The following is a 22860-nucleotide window of genomic DNA, read 5'->3' on the forward strand; positions in this document are numbered from 1 at the left end:
ATGCTTATCGCCTGGAGCCCAAAGGATGCAAGCTTGAAATTTGCGCCTTTTCAGCCTCTTTTACCAACAAACCTGGGAAGCAAATCCGATAAGAATTCGCAACAAAACACAAGAGGATTAGCAGCACCTAAAGGAAAGAAAACTGCCACGAGAACAACATCCAAATAAAAATGCTCCCACAACTACTGCCTCTACTTCTGATCACGCTCTGCCAGGCCGGCGCAGCCCAAGACCTGTCCATTTTCTCGCCACCTTCCTCGTCCAAGTACAAATACCACGGGTGCTACAACGAGACTACGGGCCTGCCGGGCACCTCCGGGGTACAGCGCGCCATTGACGGCAAGCATAAGACGGCGCCAGGGTCCATGACGGTGCAGTCGTGTCTTGACTTTTGCGGGTCCGATGATACTGTGTACAAGTTTGCAGGGATCGAGTTCTCACGGTATGAGTTCCTGCCTATTCCATAATACATATATATGGTTTGGTGTTTGTCTTGGCGTTGAAGTGATGCAGACTATTCGAGATAATCTACGCGTTTATAGTGTGATTGCTGATCCATATTTGTGGGCTTGCGCTTCAAAGAGAGTGCTGGTGTGGAAACATCCTGTCTGGCCTCTCCGTCAGGGTCGACGACGACCAGTGCAACACGGCTTGTGATGGCAATGCCAGCATCGCCTGTGGCGGGCCACTGAAACTTTCGGTAAGTGATCCTTTGTCTGCACTTTATGCAGGAGATGACCTCGATATGGTTTTCTCGTCAACCTTGTGGGTTTGCTTTAAGCCCAATCAATCTCTTACACGTTCTTCATGCCCAGGTCTATATGTCGGGCGCTCATAGAGTGGCAGTTACTTCAGCAAACTTGATTATCGGAATCACGGCTATGGCCGCTGGTATAATCAGCATGTCATGAAATCAAGAGGCTACAAGTCAGGTAGCCTTAATTCAAGAAAACGACCTGCTACTTGTCATAACATCATAACGTATCAACCATAGAGGTATAGAGTGACACCTTCGTTGGGGAGTTGTATCCACTCTCAACCCAAGTCCATGGGTCCCAGCCCTCTCTCTGCCAGAGCTTCTTGTACAACACGCTTGATGCGCTCAACAGCGGCTTGCCATTGTTTCTTTCCTTTTCCTGAGCTATCCCCCTCCTCTTCCTCTTCCACCAACCAGTCTAGCCATGCGACAAGTACCTGCGCCTTCTCCAAATTTCTCTCCTCACGTATGACTTTTAGTAGGTATGTCTCAAGCACCTCTGTGTCCCGCAGATGTGGTCCAGTGCGAACCGTATCCCGGTGCCAAAGTTGCAACATGTCTTTTATTTTTGGCAGCGACGTGAGGTTTTGCTTGGTAAAGGAAGCCCGTGCCGGCTTTTTGGGGAACTGTAGTCTCTCCTGCGAATCAACCGCACCTTCGGATCTCACCGCCTCGCGCCGCCGCGGCTGTGGTGCTTGCACATCTATGCTGCCCTGCTGAGCCAATCGACGGCGGCGCTGCTCAGCCATGATCTCCCTGCGTACTTCCAAGGGTAGTGCGGCCAGAACCTCCTGATCGAGAACTTCCTCTGGCTCTGTGGCAATGTTATGCCCTGGTTGTGCTGACTTTGCTGCGTCTAGTACCTCCTCTTCATCTCGTCTCTGCGCCGCGAACAGGTTTGTCTGTTGCAATCCGGCCTCGGCGTCATGTTGTCGTTCGCGCGCGCGGCCAAGCATCCCTCGTATGCCGCCACGTTTCGTTGGGGTCGTGCGTGGGCGTGGCCTGTTGATCACTCTGTCCTTGCGAGGAGACTGGGGCAACACTGTTTGTCCGCCACCACCACCGCCTCTCCGACTGTATGATGCAAGAACCTCCGCCTTCATGTCTTCAGGCAAACCTGCGAAGACCTCGGGGTCTATGTCAGAGGGGATCTCGTCATCGCGCAAGGCAGGGCTTTGTATTCTCGACCTGGGCCTTGAAGCAGGCGATCCCTCCCTTGCAGCCGCTGGAGCGACTTTCTTCTGCTGTGCCATCAGCTTCGTGCGAATATCATGAGGCAACGCAGCCATGACCTCAGGATCAGGCTGTGTAGGCATGATAAACTGCGTTCCGTATACATTTAACGGCGTTCTGGCCTGAGTGTCGGCCTCTCTTGCCATAGTAAGCGCAACCGCAGGGTGCATTGGGCTCGCCTTTGGCTTCCGGGGCGTCAACGGATCTACCGAGATGGGATCGTCCTGCATCTCATGGCCTGATGATCTCCTGCCGCTAGTTCTGCCATCATCTTCAATAATTTCCTGTTTTGGCTTCTTGCTACTTGAAGCTCTTGCGAATGCCCCGAAAGACAACGTTTTCTGGCTGCTCTCCGGTACACCGGCGGCAGGCCCTTTGACGGGCTCTAATCGACTCAGATGCACACCCAGACCACGGAGATCACCAGGCGCAAAGTTGTAGCTTCTCAGGATTGACACAGCTTCCTTGCCGATGAAGTCAGCACTGTAAGTGGCAATCCCAAAGGCCACTGACTTGTTGAAAACGTCGCATTTTCCGTGGCCCAGATGCTTTGGCGGATCCAGGGGAGAGTCGAGTGAGCGACGCATAATCTTCATAGTAAATCCTTTGCCCTTGACCCCCTCACTGAGAAGCCTCTTCTCCAGCTCCTTGCACAAGTTCATGACAAATTCTTCGGCCTCGGGCTGGCTAACAAATCTGATACCCCAGTTTACTTCAGCCGATACTGACTTCCTCATGGGCTGGTCGCCAACCTCGGCTTTGTCGATACCTCTGGAGTACTCCCAGAGCCTTTCCCCTGTCTTGGGGCCTAGAATTGTAGTCAACCTTCCACGAGAGAGCTCCCGCACATCCTTCACCAGCCTGACGCCAACTTCTTCAAGCTTGTTTTTGATACTGTATGCAACTCCGGGCAGGTCTTCAACCTTTAGGCCACTCAGTATATCCAAAATCTCTTCTGGCTTCACCTGATATTGACCGGCCGGCTTTGCTTTCCTGAGCGCGACTTTGGCCATCAGGATATTCGGTCCCATCCCAATCGACACATTGCAACCAGTCCTGCGTTTAATCTCAGCTCGCAGATCCGCCGCAAGCTCATTGGCTTTCTCTTGTTCTCTCCACACACTGCCTTCGTCCACGCCAACTCCGCTTGATGACGATGCCTCCAAAACAAGGGTGGTTATGTCTATCAGTGCCTCATCAACACTGACACTCTGCACGATGCCACCAATCTCAAGTATAGCTCCATAGAAGAGCCTACTGGCATCCTCGTACGCTGGAAAGTCGTAGGGGAGAACTTTGATTGTGGGACACAGTTCCAGGGCACGCTTCATCCACATGCCATTCTTGACCCCAAACTCTCGAGCAGGGTAATTACAGGAAGCAATTTCAGAGCCAGTACCATTCCCATGAGCGACAACAGCAGGCTTATCGATGTATTCCGGTGCGGTTTTCAGTGAAACGGCGCAGAAAAAGCTGTCAAAGTCCACATGCATGATATAGCGACGTGACCCAGGCTTGCGCTTGATCGGCCTTTGCGCTGTGCCCTTCTCGGCAGCCATCTTCTGCATTTTGGACTTGAGCTCTGCCTTCCAGGTGGAGAGATGATGGAGACGGCTTTCGGAGTAAAATTGCTTAAGAAAATCTGGATTCGCTGTGGAAGACTTCCATATTTTGGGATCCTTTAATAACAATGCATTGTGCTCCTCAGAGGTCATGGACTTTGGATCTCCACGTGCTTCATCTCCCTCTCGCCTCGGATTTTCAGGATCCTTTGGCCTGGGAACAGGAGGAGCTATTGGGGTATTTTTAACATTGACCACCGGCAAAGAACCCTCACGTGAAGATTCCTTGATATTCTCTTTGCCCGCTGGTGTTGGGGACGTCGGCGTGGTTGCGCGGTCGTGGGTGGCCTCGGACATCTCATCTAGATCATCATGTAGAGGCATTGCTAGTTTGCTTGTTTTTGACCGAGCACTGTAATCAGATCCCAAAGGCGTGGAAGAACTCTGATTCGCTGAGCCCATGAAGCGGAAAGGGGATGAACCAGCAGTCGAATGAAGTTCTGCTTGCTTCTGCAGTTGCTTTGTGTACAAGCTGTTTTGAGTCTGTTCTCTGTATCCAAGATTGGACTGTTGACTTTTCTCAGCAGACATCTTGCCATTGTCGAATTTCAGCGTCTTTTGCGCCGGACCTTCGTCGAAGACGCGGTAGTCGGTCCATGGTAGTAGTTTCCCAGCACTGATGGAGTCTATAACCCACTGGGGTTTCACCATCCGGTACTTGTTGTAGTCAACAACCTTCTTGGGCGGCAAAGCTGATGCGATGATATGTGTGGCACATGTCTTGGAGTCCAGGTACTGAAGAAACCCGGCACCATGTTGGACCAGCTCCTTGTGCAGACTAGCCAGCGCTGTCAGCACGGCACAATACGAGAATACGGGGGGCTTGTTATCACGCCTACACTTGTAAGGATGGCTGAGTGTATCCCATGACATGGGCGACGACACCCTTGAAGATTTGCGGTTTGCCGGGAGACGCGTTCGCTCGCAGCTCAGCATCAAGATTTTGCAACTTGATTTTTTTGCGCCTAAAGTAGTCGCCGAAGCCTCCAAAGGCACTGGCCTCATACTCCTCCCCATTCTCGTCGGTGAAGGTGTGATCTTCGATGCGCTTCCGCACCGCAGCCGAATTCTTTTCGAGGCGATCCCCCATGGTTGCGAGAGCAACTTGCGCGGACGCGTCGGATTGCAACTAGGGCGGCGAAAATGACGGCAGAGGCATTAGAAAATTCATGTTGAGTCCCAGTCCATCAAAAATGAAGAAAACGTAAATGATTTGGCGCCAATCCTTAGCATTAACATGCTAACTATTCTTTGGCGCAAAGAGATATGAAAGGTGTGGGATAAATTGAATGTGTGAATGAGAAAGACGCGTAGAGTGGCAAGACGTCATTTCACACTGTCGCTAGGCTCCCCTAACTCGTGTACAAAAGCACCTGTGCAAATGCGCTATCACGTGAAGACCCCCTTCTGTCACGAAAAAAAGATCCACTATACGCGCTGTGATGCAATGCACCACATCTCCACCACCCTGACTTGTCGACCATGTCGTCGCCAACATGAACAACGATCAATTTCGGAGGCTGATCGGGGCCAACGGCGAAAAGGCAAAACCCGATGGGCAGGATGGTTCCACCTCTGCCACTAAACCGGCAGTTGCCTCTGCCCTTGGATCGCGGCTCAAGTCAAGTATCCCGATGACGCCGTAAGTGTACATGCGAAGTTGCATTGACTGCGCTGTCGGACTTGTACTAACTGCATTTTGCTGCTCTCAACAGGCGGTCTTTGGGCGCAAGTAGTCATAACTTGTTTGCGAAGCAGCTTGCCGAGCGAGACCAGGCGAACCAGAAACAGAAGCGATTTCGCACTTCAGCGCCCAAGGGAAGCAGGCTTGCCGAGGGTTACGTGGACAGGGCCAGGCTCAGGAATGGCGATGATGCGGATGCCGAACGCGATGCAAAGCTCAAGGCAATTGAGAAGCTACGCGACGACAAGGCGATTGACGAGGACGAGTACGAAGCGAGGCGTAAAAAGATCTTGGCCGAAAGTGATGGCCGCCCCAAGGGTCTCGACTTCGAGCTGTTAGCCAAGGCTCGCAAGGGTGAAAGTGCAGCCGAGGATGAAAGGTCACCATCTGCTGATGCAAAGGAGGATGAGTCTCCACAGGAAGGAGATGGAGAAGACGGCTTCGATGATGCCTTGGAGCAGATAGAAGGTGCAGAGGTCCAAGTAATCACCAAGGAGAAAATCAAGAAGAAGGGTCAGTTTGCAACCAAGCCTGTTGTACCAGGTGGAAAGCGTTCAAGAGACCAAATCTTGGCCGAGCTGAAGGCCGCAAGGGAAGCTGCCAAGGCAAAAGAGGAGCAGGCGCTTGGAAACAGGTTCAAGAAAATTGGATCGCAAAAGGCCCCGGGAACGAGGTTTGAGCGTGACAGCAAAGGCCGAGAGGTCATGATCATTGTCGATGAGGATGGTCACGAGAAACGCAAAGTCAGGAAACTGGCAGCGGATGAACTGGAGGAAAAGGCAGCATTTGTTCCTGATAAGAATGCCGAGGTTCTTGGAATGGAAGTCCCAGAGATATATAAGAAGAAACAGGAGGAAGCCGAACAGAAGAAAGCAGCCGCGGCGGAGGAAGATGACGACATATTCAATGACGTGGGCGATTATAATCCACTGGCAGGAATGGATTCAGACTCCGACGACAGCTCTGATGAGGAGGGTGCTGTTTCTGAAGAAAGGCCCAGCAAGCGACTGAAGGATAAGGAAACTGAAATAGGGGCAGCTTCAACATCTGTCAGTAAAGAAGCAAGCCAACCAGCAGATCAATCACAGCCGGCAACTACAAAAGTACCCGTCGCTAGAAAAGACTGGTTCAAGGGCTCCAAGACTGGTCTTGTATCGGAGGAGTCACGCAAAGCATCGGCCGCAAACGATCCAGCAGTGCTCGCAGCGCTCAGGAAGGCAAAGAGCCTCAATGCCGAGGCCAAGTCGGAGGAAGAGAAGCAAAAGGCAGAGAGGGAAGAGCGCCTGAAGAGGATGCTGAAGGACAGCACGCGAGATGCAGAGGACATGGATATGGGCTTTGGCACCAGCAGGATGGCCGACGAAGAAGACCTAGAAGAAAGGGATATCAAGCTCTCTGCATGGGGTAACGATGGGGATGATGAGGAACAAGGGGGTGGTAAGGCAAAACGGAAAAGAGGTGGAAAGAAGCGCAAGGGAGACGTTAACAGTGCAGCTGATGTATTGCAAGTCATGGAAAGGCAAAAGGCATCCAAGGAATAACCACAATGAATACAACTTCATATCTGGACACCCAGTGGTTTTTGAGAAGAGCCTGTGATGTCTCCATAATTGCGCATGTCCTATGCGAAGAAAGGAATTGCAATGGAACTGCAGCCGCAAGCACTCAAAATCTACCTAACTATCGGTAGTCATTTACAGTAGACCTACTGTACATACGTGGTAGGTAGATGGTAACAGTGGATATTGTTTGAGTGCAGGGGCTTTGCGACACACAGTTTGTTTTCTTGGCACTCCTAACCCTTGACGACATCGGCTTGAGTCAATTGAGGAATGCCCACCTGCCGGTTTCAGGACTTCAAGTTATGCCAACCTGCTCAACCTTCCTTCATTTACCAACACATCATCGGTATCTTGTCAAACAGTCTTTGAAGAGCCTTGCGCAGTCCTGACATTATATTCACTACTTCCTACGTATTATTCTACGCCGCAGGTTTGCCTGTTAGCCTCATGATCTCTTAGCCATCGTCCGTGATGTCAACTGCCAGGTTGACGTTTCTTTACCCGCACCTGTTCCGCGCCCCTCGTTTCGGCGAGTCCGCAACTCAAGCTGCCAGCCATCTGACCCGTCGCAGGGCAGCGCGTGAGCCCTGGCGGCCGATCACATGCCAACAGACTGCAAACTATGCGAGGGCAACTTCGCCCAAGCGAGCTACCTACGTTGCGCGACATGGCAAGGCCGTTGAGCCACAGCCATTGACCGGCGACACCAAAGCCGATGCCAGCAAGTCGGCTTCAAAGTCAGACACACAGTCCAAAACCTCCAAGTCTGGCCGTACAAAGTCTGTTGCTCCGACAGAGGCCATTGCCGCCGAGGGCCGACAAGATGCCCCTGCAGGTAGCGCGACGGAAATCCCTCCAGTGATCGAGCTCTCAGCCCCGATTGCACCACCTCCTCCACCGCCGGGGGCCGAAGATATTGTTGGGGAGCTTAAAAAGGCCAGGTCTAGCGGACCGATGGAGACGATATTACACATGGGCAGCCCGGAGACAATGCAGACGCAGCACCCGCACCTCAAGCCAGCACCGTATGTGCACCACTTTGACACATATTCCCTTGTTAAACGGCTCGAGGAGGGTGGCTACACGCAGGACCAGGCCATCACGGCGATGAAGGCAGTGCGTGGGCTATTAGCGCAAAACCTGGGTCAGGCCAAGGACGGTCTTTACAGCCGTAGCGACATGGATAACGAGACGTACTTGTTCCGTGCAGCCTGCTCTGAGTTGAGCGTGGAGCTCCGGAACATGCGGCGGATCAACGATGAGCAGATTCGCCAGCAACGGACACATGTGCAGCACGAGGTGGATATCCTGACTCAGTCGCTCAACCAGGAGCTCCTTACTTTAAACGACAACGTCAAGGGCATGTTCAACGACCGGAGGATGGCTGTTCGGGAGGAGCAAAAGGCAGCCGAAAGTGCCGTAAGTAGCGCTGTCTTTGCGCATTTCCGTTGATTCAGCGACTCTGTGAAAGGTAAAGGAAATACAATTGTTGCTAACATGATTCGTCGATGCAGATTCAACAAATCAACTACAAAATCAGCGTCACGCTCAACAGTGACGCAAAATCAGATATTGAGGGTCTGCGCTGGGTCCTCATACGGAGGGGTGTCCTGGGCCTTATCCTGATGGCACTCTTATCGCTGGGTGCCATTCGCTACGCAAGTTACCGAAGCCACGAGAAGAAGAAGAGGCTTAGAAGGCAGGCCGAGGAGGCCCAAAAAGCCCGCATGAACGATGGGAAACTTGATCGGAGCTCAGCACCCGACGCCGCAGCGCTGCTGGCAGCAAACTAAACCACTAACCACATAGACTAGGGTTTTTGTCTGGACAACATAACGTACATACATTTATTTTGTTACCAAGTAGAGAGATACCCAAGCCAGGAAACATAGATGGCAGTATATGCATAGCATAGAATGGGAGAATAAAGCCTTGAGAGGAATTTTGGGTAAATTATCAACCGAACTGACCTACCCTGCATGTGATTTCTTTCTGATTGTGCGGCTTCGGCTGGCGGCGGCGGTATTGCGGGTATCAGTGGAAACTTTAATATGGATTGCGCCGCCTTATCTTATCGAAGATTTCGTGGGGTCGCGACTCGTAGGAACTTTTTTTTGTAAGGCGCATCGCGACGGCATCCGCAGAGTGTTCAAGTTGCCTCCCACATCAGGATCAATCAACTGCCTCTAAAACAGCCAAGATGCGTCCCTTGACAGATACCGAGACGCAAACGCTGCTAGCCAAGCTGGCCAACTACACAGGAAACTCCCTCAAGAGCCTGATCGCTCCCCTCGAGGACGGCGACCGCTATGTTTTCCGCCTGCACAAGGATCGGGTTTACTATGTCAAGCTCAGCATAGCGAACCTGGCCACCACAATAGCGAGGGATAAGCTCATGTCGCTCGGTACTTGCCTGGGCAAATTCACAAAGGTTTGTTTACTCCCAATCATGGCAAATGTATAGGAAATAAAGAACGTGTGCCGAGTCTTTGCTAACCGCAACCGTATACACAGTCTGGAAAATTCCGTCTTCACATCACGGCCCTCCCGATCCTCTCCGAGCACGCCCGCTACAAGATGTGGGTTCGCTCAAACGGCGAGATGCCCTTCCTTTACGGTGGAAATGGTATGAAACTACAATATTCGGCATGACTTCTCTCTGCACTTTTACAAGTTGCCATTCAGCTAACACCGTTCTTCTTGCTTGCCCTTAGTCGTCAAGGCACATGTAGGACGTCAGACAGACGACTGCCCCGAGCACCAGGGTATTGTGGTTTACAACATGCAGGACGTCCCCCTGGGTTTCGGCCTCACCGCCAAGAGCACCGCCGACGCTCGACGACTCGATCCCACGGGTATTACTTGCTTCAGGCAATCCGACTGTGGCGAGTACCTGCGTGACGAAGATGCCCTCTTCGCTACTGGCTGAAACATTCCTGTGGCATGTGGGACCTGCTTTTTAAAACTTGGGCTTAGGAGTATAGGCGTTCAGGAAACCTTTGTTTAATCTGGAGTCGAAATTGAATGTCTATTTGCGGTCTTTTGTAGATACCATACCACATTACGCAGCCAATGCGTCAAGTCGCAAATGCATCAAAACAACCAATATGCATTACGTACAGAAACGACCAAAATCTGTTTGTCCTTCATTTAGTGTGTGACCTCGTAGCTTCCAATTCCGCGGGTGATGGGTTCCATCTCCATTGTTGGGGAGACCGGTCTGCTTTCCCTCCTGAAGAAGCTGATCTGCGCTCGGTGAACGACGTACTCGCTGTCAGCGTAGCCGAGTAGATCCTTGATATCTGTGCTTTGGTGACCCTTGATCCTGGCGATCTCGGCCGATGAGTAGTTCACCAAAGCTCGGCCAACCTCGTTGGTAGAACCCTCCCAGTACTTTCCGTCAGGGGTTGGCGTTGAGAGTTTCTTCTCGACCACCACGATCCGGACGGCTTCCTGCTGTGCAAAGTGTCCTTCGACATCCACTACACCCACAGGTAGTAGGCCAGCCTTATCCAACAGTGCTTGGTACGCGCCTTGGTCTATGTAGACTGTGCCGTGTGGCTTGAGGCCGTGAAGGATCCAGAATGACCGGTCCCTGATTGGGTCTGTTGAGGGAAGGAATCGTGTGTGTAATGGAGGCTGAATTCCTGATTCGTTCCTGGGCATGAAAGAGTCTGTGTGGTCATTTACACTGATCCTGGACGATGTGGCAGCTGGGTTTGCCTCAATCCATTTCACAATGTTGAGAATATTGCCCGGATTTGACGCCCTGGCGATGATGGTGGTGACTCCTGCAGAGGTGGCAAGCCTTGCTGCCACGATCTTGGTAAACATGCCACCCGTACCCAAAGACGATCCGGCAGAGGACACTGCGTAATCTCAGTCAATAACCTGACAATCTTTGGACAAGTAAGGGGCGGACTTGCCATCAGCAGATAAGGCTCCGATATCCTCTACCACCTCGATAGCCTTGGCATCTGGGTGAGCTCGGGGATTCTTGTCATATAGACAATCTACGTCCGTCATGAGGAATAGCATTTCTGCATGAACCATAGCTGCAGTAATAGCGGATAGTGTGTCATTGTCGCCAAACTTGATTTCCGAGACGGCGAGAGTGTCGTTCTCGTTTACGATGGGGATAACGCCCATGTCAAGGAGCTCCATGACTGTATTCTGGGCATTTAGGTACCTGGACCTCTATTTCCGTCATCCTTATCAGCATCACAGTGTGACACCAATGACTTTATGACTAGGGCGTACACAAGGGCCTTGAGTGTCATCTACCTGGGAAGGTAGTGGTGGGGGTTGGAATGCATACGTACGTCCGCAATATCATTCCTGGTGAGAAGAATTTGTGCGATTGGCTGTCTCAATTGTGTGAAGAGACTGTCCCATAGACTCATGAGGCGGCATTGTCCTATTGCTGCCAAAGCCTGGTGTGGAGGAGCATTATCAGTACCAAGCTTATCGGCTACGTTGAATCCTGCTCAGTACAAACCTGCAACTTGGACATGTGCTTCTTGGGCCTTACGGCTATGTCCATACGGCGAAGCCCAACGCCGATGGCACCCGACGAGACGATGACGACTTTGTGTCCATCTTCCCTTAACTTGACGGCCGTCTCAACAATTAGGGTCAAGATGGAGAGGAGAGGTTTTTTTGTCGTCTCATCGACGATGGAGCTGGTGCCTATCCTCGTGTTAGTCTCCCTATCGATATAGATAGATCAAACAGCTTTCGAGATGACTATCAACCCCACGCCAGGTAGAGCAGGGGCATGCAAAAGATAAACATGGATTTTGAGGCGCAAGGACCACTCACCTAGCTTGATCACCACAGTGCCCAATGATTTCGGAGCCTTCATCGCTACGATACCCGATACAACGAGAAGTAAGTGAGTGATTTGCTTTCTATCCCACGACACACCAAGCAAAAAGTCCCCGAACAACGGAATCGCAAACACGAAATACACATGAAAGCTACATATTAATGGATACCCAACGGGAGTATTAAAAGGGTCTCCAGTGTGGTCTTACAAGGATCGGAATGCGTGACGGCGCCCTTCAGGTCCATTTTTTTTCTCGTCCCCCGTAAAAGGCGCGCGGGTTTTGTGGTTGACGAGTCGACAAGTGGGCGATTGTGTGGTAGCGATGTCGCAGCTTGGCGACCTTTATTGACCTTGGGGCAGGGATGACTGTTACTTCAGGTGAACCCCACCAATGACGCACGGTGTAGAGCCCCCTTGTCCGCATTGCCCGGTTTTTGTCAAGGGTTCGGGGCAGAAAAAGTCCGCTTAACTGACCGCCCGGGATTCCGTGCCGTCGTGCGCGACTCCCGGGCGCGACTTGTTAGGCTTGCAAGGATCAGACAACGTCAAGATTCATTCACATGTCGGCGTGGGCGACGGTAGACTGCGCTTAGCAAAAGTCAATTGATACACGACTTTGAAGTTTCCAAATCATCTCGATACATCGAGTACTGTTCATTCCCATTTTCGATCTAGACAATAAGGCCATAACGACACGACCCGAAAACGATGGCGTCCCCACAAGACAACACGCCGTCCGGGGCGACCCCGAAACCACAGACGCATGAAGAGACACCAGACCAGGTGAAGCTACGCATCAACGGCGGCGAGCGGCTCAACATCCGCAAGAACAACCCGGCTGAGACGGGGTTCGATCCCGCGACGAGCAAATGGGTCAACTACTTCAAGGTGCTGACGGGCAGCATGACCAAAGAGGGCCAGTTTCACTACCGCGAGCACCTGTACCGGACCAACGAGGAGCGTGACTTGAGGCGGTGCGAGGAGCAGCGTGACTGGCTGTTCCGCTACTCGCCTGTCGTGCGCTACATGCGCGACCAGATCCGGCTGCTGGGCGGCGAGCTTGACGCGGATAATGTCGTTTGCCGCAGGTGTCCCTCGAGACTGACCGCGGATGGGAGAATACTGGGCCAGGCAGGCGGCTTCAGCCCCCAGCACGGCATCCTGGTCTGCGCCAACTCGATACGGGACCGCAAGCACCTTGAGGACACTTTGGCGCACGAGATGGTGCACGCATATGATCATTTGAGGTGGCAGGTGGACTTTGTCGGCGAGAAGGATCTGAGGCACGCTGCATGCACCGAGGTGAGATCAAAAACAAGCCCAAAACACGCTTCACAGCCTTCTTAATCTGTCGTCTCTGATGTCGATGCTAATATACCACTTTTGCAGATTCGTGCTTCAATGCTGAGTGGAGAGTGCAGGTGGACAAGAGAGGCCTTCGGCAGAGGCAACTGGACAGTTACACAACAATTCCAGAATTGCGTACGGTCCCGAGCTATCATGTCGGTCAGGGCGCGTGCCAGATGTAGGGACACAGAGCATGCCACCAAGGTTGTCAACCAAGTGTGGGACTCTTGTTTCTCAGACACCCGGCCATTTGATGAAATTTACAAATAACCAGCGAGAATTTCTTTGGATATTTTCTTTTACATTTTCCTGGAACTAACCGCTAAGGCTTTGGTTTATTGGATGGATGTGTCATACCAAAAGAGAAGGCATTCAGGTCCAGGCAGTAAGTGCTTTGTAATGCGCCGTGTACGATTATAATCATGAAAAAGGCGGCAGGATCCGGATCCTGATACTGCCAGAACAAAAAATGATACAAAACCCAAACCCCCTTATAATTCAAACCAAAACTCCTTGAACACCACTTGCCCGATGCATTTACTCCCGATGAACGCCGGCTTGATTACAGTCTTGGACGTCAGACAAAATCGCTCATAACGTCGTCAACACAATCCTTCACTTCGATTAGTCGCTACCGCGGCCCTTCTCGCGGTTGGTGGCACGCTCGCCCTTGACGCAGTGCTTGATGATCCAAGGGTGCTTTTGAACAGCGTCCAAAGAGAGCCTCTTGACAGGGTCAAGAACCAACAGCTAGAGAAGCACGAGTTAGCAAAACTTTCGAGCCCATATTCAAACCGGGGAGTGGACTGGAATCATACTTTCTTGATCAAATCACGGCACTCCGGGCTAACGAAAGACGGGATAGTCATATCGGCCCTGGCAATCCTCCTTTGGGTCATGACCGGAGTATCCTCAAAGGGCGCCTCGCCAACGACAAACTCGTAGGTCAGCACGCCCAAGCTCCAAAGGTCAACCTTTTCGTCATAAGTGTTGTCCTTGTTGCCAGACTTGATCATCTCTGGTGGGAGATAGTCGAGAGTTCCACAAAGCGTCTTGCGACGGTTGTTGGGAGCGTGCACGCTCCAACCAAAATCCGAAATCTTCAGCTCCCCGTGAAGGCCAACTAGGATGTTCTCGGGCTTGATATCCCGGTGGATGACGTGTTTCCGGTGGAGGTATTTGAGGGCGCTGGCCATTTGGGCGACATATTGGGCGGCCTTCCACTCCGGAAAGCGGTTTTCTTTGCGCAAATGCTTGTACAATTCACCTTTGCCTGCAAATTCGAGGATGAGGAATATCCGTTTGTTGTCATGGAAATGGCCATACATCTTCAGAATGTTTGGATGGCAGAGATTTGTTTGGATCTCGATTTCTCGTCGGACCTGTTTTTCAACACTGCCAGACTCAAGCTCCTTTTTGTACAGGACCTTGAGTGCACAGATGAAGCCGGTGGTACGCTCGCGGGCGAGGTATACACGGCCAAACTTTCCCTTGCCCAGAGGCCGTCCGATCTCGAACATACCAAGGTGGAATTCCTTAGGTACTCTCGGGGCCGAAGCTTCAACTTCCTCATTCGCGAGCTCATCTACGCTGGACGAGACTGAATCCTTTTTGTGTTTGCTGGGTGAAGGGGGCTCTCTGCTCTTGGGTGGTGGGGCCATTTTTCGTTGGGCTGCCTGGGATGGGAGTGTCACCGACGTGACTGTGTTTGCGCTTTGCGATTGTAGGGCGACCTTGAACAGGTTCGGTCTCGAACTGCCATGAGATATTTGTGCTGTAGACATGGAGATCTGCTCGGGATGTCAGCATTGATGGGTTACGTCGTGGCGAGTTGTTCGTAACCGTCTTTGGTTCAAGTGACTTACCTTGGACTTTTGTACCAATCTGTCACCGTGGTCGTTCTCATCGTTAACATTCAGGTGCTCGAAGCACTCTTCGAGTTGCATAGCTTTCGTTGCCATCTTGATGAGTTTTTGTCGACTTGGTGAGGCACGAAATCGAGCCTCGCCAAGCTTATGTGTAGGTACGGAGTTGAGGGAGAGGAGTTTACTGGAGGAGGGCGGAATCAATCAAAAAAACAGTGAGACTAGGTTCAGGAAACTGGGTGTTAATGCAGATAAATTGCCCGCGGATTAACGCGAGATTTCCCTCAGTGGAAAGAGGAAAGTACGAAGAGCAAGGCCTTTATTCGTTTGGTTGTAGCGGGGATTGGGAACAAGTGAACATTTCAAGTCTTCGGCACTCGCTTGGGTTGGTTGCTAGTTTGGGGCTTCAGCAATGTTTACGGCGGCTGCGGAGGTGGGCTGTGGTTGCCCAGCAACAGGGCTGATATTGCATCGGACCTGGGCTTCGCCTAGCGACCAGGATCATGCTACCCTTGCACATGGTTACGGTAAAACGCCTCTTGATTCTTTGCTGACTAGAAGAGGAGCAGTCCACAATCGCTTCAAAGTCAAATTTTGATCCCATCAATGTTTCTTTTTGGGATCGAATATTGGGCGAAGTAGTTCATGCATGTGGTGGAGGTTATCTGATTCAGTCGCAACAAGTGCTCGCCGTTGGATAATCGTATCCAACATGACTGACCCTAACCCCGCAACCATGATATTCCCAGTTGGAAGCTCCCCGCATACCTTTGACAAACGCAATAGGCCTTTCTTTACGTCACGTAGAATATCCATCAAGCATCAAGCTGACAAGCACAGTCTTTTTTCTGGTATTCGCGACGACAATTGTTGGATTTGATCCACCAGATTTGGCTACCAACCCCCCCCTCTCTTTCGCGCCTCAACAACCCCAAGGGAGCAAACAAAAAGTACATATCAACCCGTAGAATCGGCCTCAACTCAACCGCCAAAAATGCTGCATGTGGACTCGCCAAACGAGCCCTTCCCGGACCCGAGCCAGCTCGCCCAGGCGACCAAGGTTCACCGGCAGAGGAACTTTGAGATCGCATCACGCAAGCTCCCCATCTCCAAGTCCGGGCCCATCGACGCCATGTCGGCTCGCATCGGCATCCCCGTCCCTGAGATGATCTTTGGCGACAACCTCGTCTCGGTGCGTCACGTGCCTTCGGGGTGGACCATGTCCTTTTCCGCCGAGGCGGCGCTGGACTGCGTCGAGAAGACGGACAAGGGCATGCTGCAGGTGGCATACGCGGGGGCGTGGTCCAGCTCGCGCGAGAACACGAGCGGTATCAAGGAGGTCGTGCGGCCCTTCGACTGGAGCTACAGCACCGACTACCGCGGCACCGAAGAGCCAGCGAAGCTGGTGCCCGGCAGCGGCAAGCAGATTCCCATTGAGCTTCTTAAGCGCCGGGATCCGATCCTGTTCTTCGACGAGGTGGTGCTCTACGAGTCGGAGCTCGACGACAATGGCGTGTCCATCTTCAGTGTCAAGGTCAGGGTCATGGAGCATCGCATGCTGCTGCTCGCTCGTCTGTACATGAGGCTGGACAATGTCGTCGTTCGCGTGCGGGATACCCGGCTGTACGTTGATTTTGATACCCAGGAGGTCATTCGCGAGTACACGGCCAAGGAGGATAGCTTTGCCACTGTTAAGCAAGTAAGTCTCAAAAGTTCACGGATTGAGTTTAGACGTACGAGTAATCACGGAAACTAACCACTAACCAATCCAAACACAGGGCCTCATGTTGCAAGGGTTGGTCCCGGATAGTATCACAACGGCTTTCAGGGATGCAAATCAAATAGCAGAGCACGTTCGTGTTGTAGATCATCAAGTGGACTATGCAAGCTTCTCATGAGTCATCCATTACAAGAACCTTTACGCTTGTCCTACAGAACAGGCGGGAGTTTAAGTACTTTTTTTGCAGTCCATGGATCCCAGGGTGTTTTTTCTTGATGTAGGCGTGGGCGTTCAGGCGTTAGTAGTCAAGATGGCGGTGGTTTCAGAACAGCTTTTCATTGTTCCCAAGGTATGGATCCTTTCGTAAGAATCCGATCTCGCTCGATGAAGACAAATAAGAGATCTTTGGATATGAGCGTGGACAGAACCCGCACATTCATGAAAACATCGCAATCGCTCCGTGTTACGCCCAACTCCAACAGAACCGCAGCCCGCAGGGTATACAGATCCCAAATTGCATCCCTAATAAAGAGTACGTATACAAAGCCCTCAGCAAAGCAGCAATCGAGTCAAAAAAGAACGAGTAAGTAAATCATCGTTAACCTCTCCCGAACAAGGTTAAACCCGTTCAGGTCACCGAGCAGCTCCAGCGCCTGGTGACGATGACGGTTCCGTAACCTCTTCGAACTCCATTTGCCACCGATCAACCTCTTTAAACTTTTGCGCGGCCTGCTGGAGCTCCTCGCTCAGTTTGCCTGTAAGCTCGCCGTGGCCTTCAGTTGCATCCAAGGTTTCATCTGCCAATGCGTCGTCTGATCGGTACTCTTCATCGGCTGCGACTTGTATTGTCTCTCCTTCACCTTCTCCATCTTGATTTTCCTTATCGGAGCCCGCAGTAGCCCGGGAGCCATAGGTTCTCCGAGCACGTCTTTTGTCGCCTTTAGTCGCCTGCACCCGGGCGAGGGGGGCATTAGAGTCGGCCAAAGGTCTCGCATGTCTTCTCGCGCGCCGTGCCCTGGACCCCTCCACATAGGACAGCTCGTCTGCCTCGTTTGCCACTATCGTGGAGTTAAACTCGTCGTCGGACTGGTCATCTCGTGCCGTCCTTTGCCTCCTCTTGGGCAACATTGCCGTGAGCTCGGCGGTCGTAAGCTTCGGTGAGGCCTTGCGGGCATTTTTTGAGGCAGCGGCTGCCCCACGGGTGTTTTTGGTTTTACCCGCGACGTAATTGGGCGAGTGCGTTAGTGATGGTGGAGACGACATGTCCGATAGCACATCTTCACCGTGGGCAGGAGCTGGTGTTTTGCGAGAGTCTGACGGCGCTCGGCGATGTCTATTGCGAGGAAGATTTCTTAACGACGGCCAGCTGGTTGGGCTGGCATCCGATGAGCTGCTACTAGCGGGCGGTGCTAATATGTCATCGTCGTCATCCACAACTGCGCGACGTGCTGTGTCATGGTCCGGAGTCGATGGTATATCATCGAGAGGCGGCAAGCTGAGCTCCGAGTCGCTCTCGATAGAATCTTGCCGGACATCGCTGGACGCCAGCACAGGACGCTTGGATGAACCATCCTGGCCCTCTGTTGATTTTCTCTTCCGCGAAGATCCCTCTTCGCGACTAGTATCCATAGCAGGTAATGATGGCTCTCTATCCCTCATATCGGATCCACGAGTCCTCCTGCGACTAGGAGACCCAATAACACTTTCTGGAATTACCTCTTCATCCGACCCAATAACACTGTCCTCCGGTTCATCCTTGTTGGCTATCGGCTCCGTCTCGTCTGGCTCTAGGCGAGCTTTGCGTCTACTACCCAGGATACTCTGCTCCCTGGCCCGTCGCTTGAATGTCCCGATGTTGAAAGTCGTACTGATACTCGGTGTATTTGGGCCTCGGCTACTTGGGCGAATAGGTGCATCATCGCGGCCAACAATGCTCGATTGGCGGGGACGGCCTCGTCTGAAAAGCCCCACATTGAACGAAGACGTGTCGGTCGACCGTTGATCACCAGCCAGCACAGAATCCTCGCCCAGGGTTATATCCACGTCCAGATCGTCAAAGTCCCCGCCAAAAAGCTCAGAGTCATCCATAACATCCAGTCCTGACGCATCCGGCGCGCTCCTCCGTAGCCTGCTGGAGCTCCGCCGGGCGGCGCGTACCGTACTGGAGCTGGCTTTCCTAAGCGTCGAAGGCCCTTCCAATGCCGAGGTCGAGCTGAGATCGTCCAGACGACTCATTGCCGCATCGCGTCGAGTTTTGGAATCTTCCAGCGCCTTTGCCTGCTGGGGTTTTGCATGGGTGGTACCTCCCGAGGCGCGCCGCGTTGCTTGGCGCTCGATTTCTCGGTCGCTGAGTCCGTAAATATCACTGCTCGTGTCGCTCACTACTTCCACCTGGGTAACCTGATTTGTCGCAGCTTTCTTTGCTGGTTCTGGTTCAGCAGTCCGAGCTGCACCGGCAGCATTCCCTTTCGGTGCTGCCGGCGCGACTCGAGATCGTACCGGTCGTGGCATCGCGTTGTATTCGGCGTTGTTCGCGTTGTGTCGGATATTTTGAGGATACAAGTGTGTCACTAGATATACGACCCGTCCCGAAGATTTCTAGCACTGCGTGTAGTGTTATAGCTCTATGAGAGCCCTCACGGGTAGGAGGTAACAAAAAGCGGCTTTGAAGGTAATTGTGGAGGAGAGGGAGGGAACCGGGTGGGCTACGGGCCTGGGGATAAACACGGGTGAGGTATGAAGTAGAATTGGACGCGACTTCACGCGTCAATCATACCGCCACATCCCACTGCAGGCCGCGGGCCCACACTAGCTTCAGCCACACCACCAGCAAGTACGAACCTCCCCACAGTGGTCGACGTCATCAATTGCTTTCACTAGCATCAAGTAATTACCTTGCATGTTGGTAAGGGTGCATCCCTACGAGAGCTACTCAACCTATAGGGATATCCCACACCTTTACGCCTGCTCTATGCTATTTCACTCCAAAACCAGATCTCAAAGATAACGTATATTATGGCCACCGCAATCTTAGGTCGGCGGGCCCTGGCCCAAAGGTGTGTTCCTCTGGCATTGGGAGCCTCGCTCGGCATTGGCCACTTCGCATACCGGAGTAAGACGCAGCCCTACAGATTGGATGCGCTTTCCAGCAGGTCGGCTTCAACTTGGTCCCCAACGACTGGTGGAGTACTTGAAATCGAAGAAGAGGACGGCTTCATCGATTCGGATGTCCTACGGCAGGTGTCCGGCGGCAGTGTGACAGGTGTGTTCAATTTCATCACGAAAATGCCTATTTTTCCATTGCCGTATTTAGGAGAGACGAAGTAGTAACAATAATCACTCGAGGTAGGTTTCTTATCCGGGTTATTTGTCAGTGTTTTCTCGCGCACCCTCGTCTTGCTCATGGGCCTGACAATAGTCGCCTTCTCAGTACGTTTGACCTCAGAACCAAAATCTTCAAGTGCTCTGAACGTTATGATTGACATGCCCGTAGGTTGCGGCAAAGTATGGAATAGACTTGGTGCATCAGTTGCGCCTCAAGGAAAGGGCACAGTCATCACGGGTTTTGTCCGCCCTTCGCAGCAACACCCCTTTCAAGCTGTCGTTTGGTGTTACATTTGCTTTATCTGCATTTGCGCACTTTTGATGCTCCTAATGCAGCTTATTTGCAACTAGCAACATAATTATGGTATCATAGAGAATCCAGGAACTTCACCGGCTACTCAATAGGGCTGTGTTTCGCGCTCAAGCCATGCCATGGTCAAATTGTCATCCTTGAAGAAACCGCTCGTCTTGTCGAGAATGAGCTTGTTGTAGTCGTTCAGCCATTGCTTCTCACGTGGTGTTAAGAGGCTCTCGTCAATCAGCCTGCGGCAGTATGGTACCATGGTGACGTGCTCAAAACCAAGGTATGGCTTGTCGCCGAACATGTGCTTAGTCTCGACCTCACGGATCATGGCAATGTTCTCGATGCGGATGCCGTAAGAGCCATCTTCGTAGAAGCCGGGCTCAATAGATGTTACATTACCCGGTGCGAGTGGGACTCCAGCGTAGTGCTTCCTGGTGCCTATGCCGATGGGACCCTCGTGAACGTTGAGGTATGAGCCGACACCGTGACCGGTACCGTGTCGGTAGTCCAATCCTTCTTGCTAGGGTCTTTGTTAGCACAACCTAGCTAGACGAAAGCAAAGTTTATCGTTCATGGTTGTTTATTACTTACCCAGAGAAATTGTCTAGCAAAGGGGTCCAGTGCAAAGCCAGTCGTGCCTTTGGGGAATATAGCCATGTCCAAAGCCATGTTTCCCTTCAATACCAGTGTATACGCCTTCCTCTCAGCTTCCGAGGGCTTCCCGAAATGCAATGTCCTGGTGGTGTCGGTCGTACCGTCCAGGAACTGCGCCCCAGAATCACAGAGGTACACAGAATCGGCGTCAATCGTTGCGCATGAGTCTTCTTCGGGCTTGTAGTGAATGACAGCGGCACTGAAGTTTGCTATGTTAACTATTGCCTCATGTGCTTCGAGGAAAACTTGGATACTTACTTTGCACCCACAGCAGAAATCGTGGTGAAGGATAGACCAACGAAGTCCTCGTGCTTTGCCCGCAGGTTTTCTAATTTGGTTGCGGCCTGTACCTCATTGAGGGTAGCTTTCTTGTTTGCCACTTGGTCTTCGAGCCAAGCAAAGTACTCAATAAGCGCTGCGCCATCACGGATGTGGCATTGCCTCATGCCCTCTAGTTCAGTCTCATTCTTGATAGCCTTGGCATCGCAGACCGGGCTCTTAATTTCATCGACGGCACCATCCCCGCCAAGTGCAAGCTTAAGAGCCCACGATGTCTTGTTCGAAATGGCGAGCTTTTTGACCTTGCTTTCTTCTCCCTGGTCCTCGGTGGGCTTGAGACTTTTGGCCAGTACCTCCGAGTCCTCAAAAATGCTCTCGTACGGCCTGATATCGACTTTGTTCTCCTTGAGGTAGGCATGAGATTCCTCGCTGAGCTTCGATGCGTCGACATATAACGTCGCATTATCGGCGGTGACGACGGCATAAGAGAAGAAGACGGGGTTGTAAGGAATATCACTGCCTCGAAGGTTGAAGAGCCAGGCGATCTCGTCCAAGGTAGAAATTACGAAGCCAAATACCTTCTTCTTCTCCAGGACCTCTCGGAGCTCTTTGAGTTTAGGCTCGGTATCCTTCCCAGAGTACTTCTTTGGTAGGAATGCTATGGGGTTGCTCGGGCGTGAGGGCTTGTGCCTACCCCATACCAAGTCAACCAGATTGTCTGATATGGCAACCAGATCATTGCCACCCTTGGACTTGATCTTCTCCTGGAGCGCCTTGGCCTCGGAGCTTGACAGCAGAGTAGGGTCTACGCCAACCGTCTTGCCTCCAGCAGCCTGGTCGGCTGTCCATTCCTGCCACGTCGGGACATCGGGCTGGCCCTGCTTCAGTAGCTCCCAGTTGTTGTCTAGCTCTGTCGCAGCTTGGTTGAAGTACCGTCCATCGGTTGCCAGGGCGGCCTTGTCGTTGGTCACAACGGCAGTGCCTGCAGAACCGGAGAAGCCGCTGATGAACTCTCGGCGGCCATCACAGGGGGCGATATATTCGGACGAGTGTGCGTCTTCGGTGGGTACGACTACAGGCAGTCACGAAGGGTTGTGCATCAGTGAAAGAGCTTATTACTTCTAGACCTTGAGGCGTTGGATAGCCTACTGTAAACATCTATGCTGCGCGCCCTCATCAGGCCCCGCAGCTCCGCGAGGCGGTCCGAAGTCGAAACCGTCTTCATGATGAACGGGGATTCAGGGGAGGAGCTTGAGCAACGCACGAACTGCCGGCAGCTCGAGGGAGCAGACACTACTGCTCGGGATGGGCGCTGATGCTGTTGTAGGATAACGAATCTGGGAGTTGTGCAGGACTGAATGAAGCTGTAGCTAGACGATCTGGCAGACGTCAGGAGCTGCCTGAAGGATGTACTATTCATCGAGGCCGCCTAGAAAGGTCAATTAATGGAAGAGGGCGGAGCTAGTGGGTGAGGGGTGCTGGACACAGGAGCTCGTCGTATGGTGCCCATGCGTGTGTGTGGGAGACAAAGGTCCACAGGAGCCCCGCAAATTGTAGCGTTGTTACTGCTAACAATAACGGTTTAGACAGCTTTGGTTAGGGACCTACAGTTGCCCCACCAAAACACTGCACGATGTCTCGCAAACAATCATGCCTTGTCCACATCCCGCCCTTTTCCCTG

General features: G+C 52.3%; 12 protein-coding genes across 12 annotated transcripts; 7 read left to right on the forward strand and 5 right to left on the reverse strand.

Annotated features, from left to right (window-relative positions):
- The first annotated feature begins 53 nt into the window (after window positions 1-53).
- MGG_00486 (uncharacterized protein) lies at window positions 54-1267 on the forward strand. The gene is made up of 3 exons (XM_003718528.1): window positions 54-442; window positions 583-700; window positions 816-1267. Exons 1-3 carry the CDS (start codon window positions 171-173, stop codon window positions 909-911), a joined length of 486 nt encoding a protein of 161 aa, XP_003718576.1. The 5' UTR covers window positions 54-170; the 3' UTR covers window positions 912-1267.
- Window positions 792-4938, reverse strand: MGG_00485 (DNA polymerase IV). Its single transcript, XM_003718529.1, has 2 exons — window positions 4452-4938; window positions 792-4390 (listed from the first exon to the last, which is right to left on the reverse strand). The coding sequence occupies exons 1-2, from the start codon at window positions 4700-4702 to the stop codon at window positions 1036-1038; spliced, it is 3606 nt and encodes a 1201-aa protein (XP_003718577.1). The 5' UTR covers window positions 4703-4938; the 3' UTR covers window positions 792-1035.
- A 117-nt stretch (window positions 4939-5055) lies between these two features.
- Window positions 5056-6913, forward strand: MGG_14677 (uncharacterized protein). Its single transcript, XM_003718530.1, has 2 exons — window positions 5056-5254; window positions 5328-6913. The coding sequence occupies exons 1-2, from the start codon at window positions 5109-5111 to the stop codon at window positions 6835-6837; spliced, it is 1656 nt and encodes a 551-aa protein (XP_003718578.1). The 5' UTR covers window positions 5056-5108; the 3' UTR covers window positions 6838-6913.
- A 160-nt stretch (window positions 6914-7073) lies between these two features.
- MGG_14678 (uncharacterized protein) lies at window positions 7074-8828 on the forward strand. The gene is made up of 2 exons (XM_003718531.1): window positions 7074-8277; window positions 8373-8828. Exons 1-2 carry the CDS (start codon window positions 7330-7332, stop codon window positions 8649-8651), a joined length of 1227 nt encoding a protein of 408 aa, XP_003718579.1. The 5' UTR covers window positions 7074-7329; the 3' UTR covers window positions 8652-8828.
- Window positions 8829-8952: 124 nt separating this feature from the next.
- MGG_00482 (60S ribosome subunit biogenesis protein NIP7) lies at window positions 8953-10007 on the forward strand. The gene is made up of 3 exons (XM_003718532.1): window positions 8953-9289; window positions 9373-9484; window positions 9573-10007. Exons 1-3 carry the CDS (start codon window positions 9059-9061, stop codon window positions 9785-9787), a joined length of 558 nt encoding a protein of 185 aa, XP_003718580.1. The 5' UTR covers window positions 8953-9058; the 3' UTR covers window positions 9788-10007.
- Window positions 9827-12018, reverse strand: MGG_00481 (glutamate 5-kinase). The gene is made up of 5 exons (XM_003718533.1): window positions 11680-12018; window positions 11357-11547; window positions 11181-11291; window positions 10785-11055; window positions 9827-10727 (listed from the first exon to the last, which is right to left on the reverse strand). The coding sequence occupies exons 1-5, from the start codon at window positions 11720-11722 to the stop codon at window positions 10009-10011; spliced, it is 1335 nt and encodes a 444-aa protein (XP_003718581.1). The 5' UTR covers window positions 11723-12018; the 3' UTR covers window positions 9827-10008.
- Window positions 12019-12180: 162 nt separating this feature from the next.
- On the forward strand, window positions 12181-13564 carry MGG_00480 (metalloprotease ATP23). Its single transcript, XM_003718534.1, has 2 exons — window positions 12181-12988; window positions 13076-13564. Exons 1-2 carry the CDS (start codon window positions 12395-12397, stop codon window positions 13301-13303), a joined length of 822 nt encoding a protein of 273 aa, XP_003718582.1. The 5' UTR covers window positions 12181-12394; the 3' UTR covers window positions 13304-13564.
- On the reverse strand, window positions 13307-15270 carry MGG_00479 (AUR protein kinase). Its single transcript, XM_003718535.1, has 3 exons — window positions 14899-15270; window positions 13852-14823; window positions 13307-13783 (listed from the first exon to the last, which is right to left on the reverse strand). The coding sequence occupies exons 1-3, from the start codon at window positions 14992-14994 to the stop codon at window positions 13658-13660; spliced, it is 1194 nt and encodes a 397-aa protein (XP_003718583.1). The 5' UTR covers window positions 14995-15270; the 3' UTR covers window positions 13307-13657.
- A 199-nt stretch (window positions 15271-15469) lies between these two features.
- MGG_00478 (type 2A phosphatase activator TIP41) lies at window positions 15470-17148 on the forward strand. The gene is made up of 2 exons (XM_003718536.1): window positions 15470-16597; window positions 16677-17148. The coding sequence occupies exons 1-2, from the start codon at window positions 15893-15895 to the stop codon at window positions 16794-16796; spliced, it is 825 nt and encodes a 274-aa protein (XP_003718584.1). The 5' UTR covers window positions 15470-15892; the 3' UTR covers window positions 16797-17148.
- On the reverse strand, window positions 16712-19317 carry MGG_00477 (uncharacterized protein). Its single transcript, XM_003718537.1, has one exon. It carries the CDS (start codon window positions 19127-19129, stop codon window positions 17252-17254), a length of 1878 nt encoding a protein of 625 aa, XP_003718585.1. The 5' UTR covers window positions 19130-19317; the 3' UTR covers window positions 16712-17251.
- Window positions 19318-19502: 185 nt separating this feature from the next.
- Window positions 19503-20473, forward strand: MGG_17448 (uncharacterized protein). Its single transcript, XM_003718538.1, has 3 exons — window positions 19503-19880; window positions 19968-20047; window positions 20112-20473. The coding sequence occupies exons 1-3, from the start codon at window positions 19634-19636 to the stop codon at window positions 20262-20264; spliced, it is 480 nt and encodes a 159-aa protein (XP_003718586.1). The 5' UTR covers window positions 19503-19633; the 3' UTR covers window positions 20265-20473.
- Window positions 19920-22738, reverse strand: MGG_00476 (xaa-Pro aminopeptidase 1). Its single transcript, XM_003718539.1, has 4 exons — window positions 22329-22738; window positions 21159-22251; window positions 20838-21099; window positions 19920-20766 (listed from the first exon to the last, which is right to left on the reverse strand). The coding sequence occupies exons 1-4, from the start codon at window positions 22597-22599 to the stop codon at window positions 20341-20343; spliced, it is 2052 nt and encodes a 683-aa protein (XP_003718587.1). The 5' UTR covers window positions 22600-22738; the 3' UTR covers window positions 19920-20340.
- Window positions 22739-22860: the final 122 nt, after the last annotated feature.

This window comes from Pyricularia oryzae, chromosome 5 (genome assembly GCF_000002495.2).
Source record: "Pyricularia oryzae 70-15 chromosome 5, whole genome shotgun sequence".
In the NCBI taxonomy this organism is placed as follows: domain Eukaryota; kingdom Fungi; phylum Ascomycota; class Sordariomycetes; order Magnaporthales; family Pyriculariaceae; genus Pyricularia; species Pyricularia oryzae.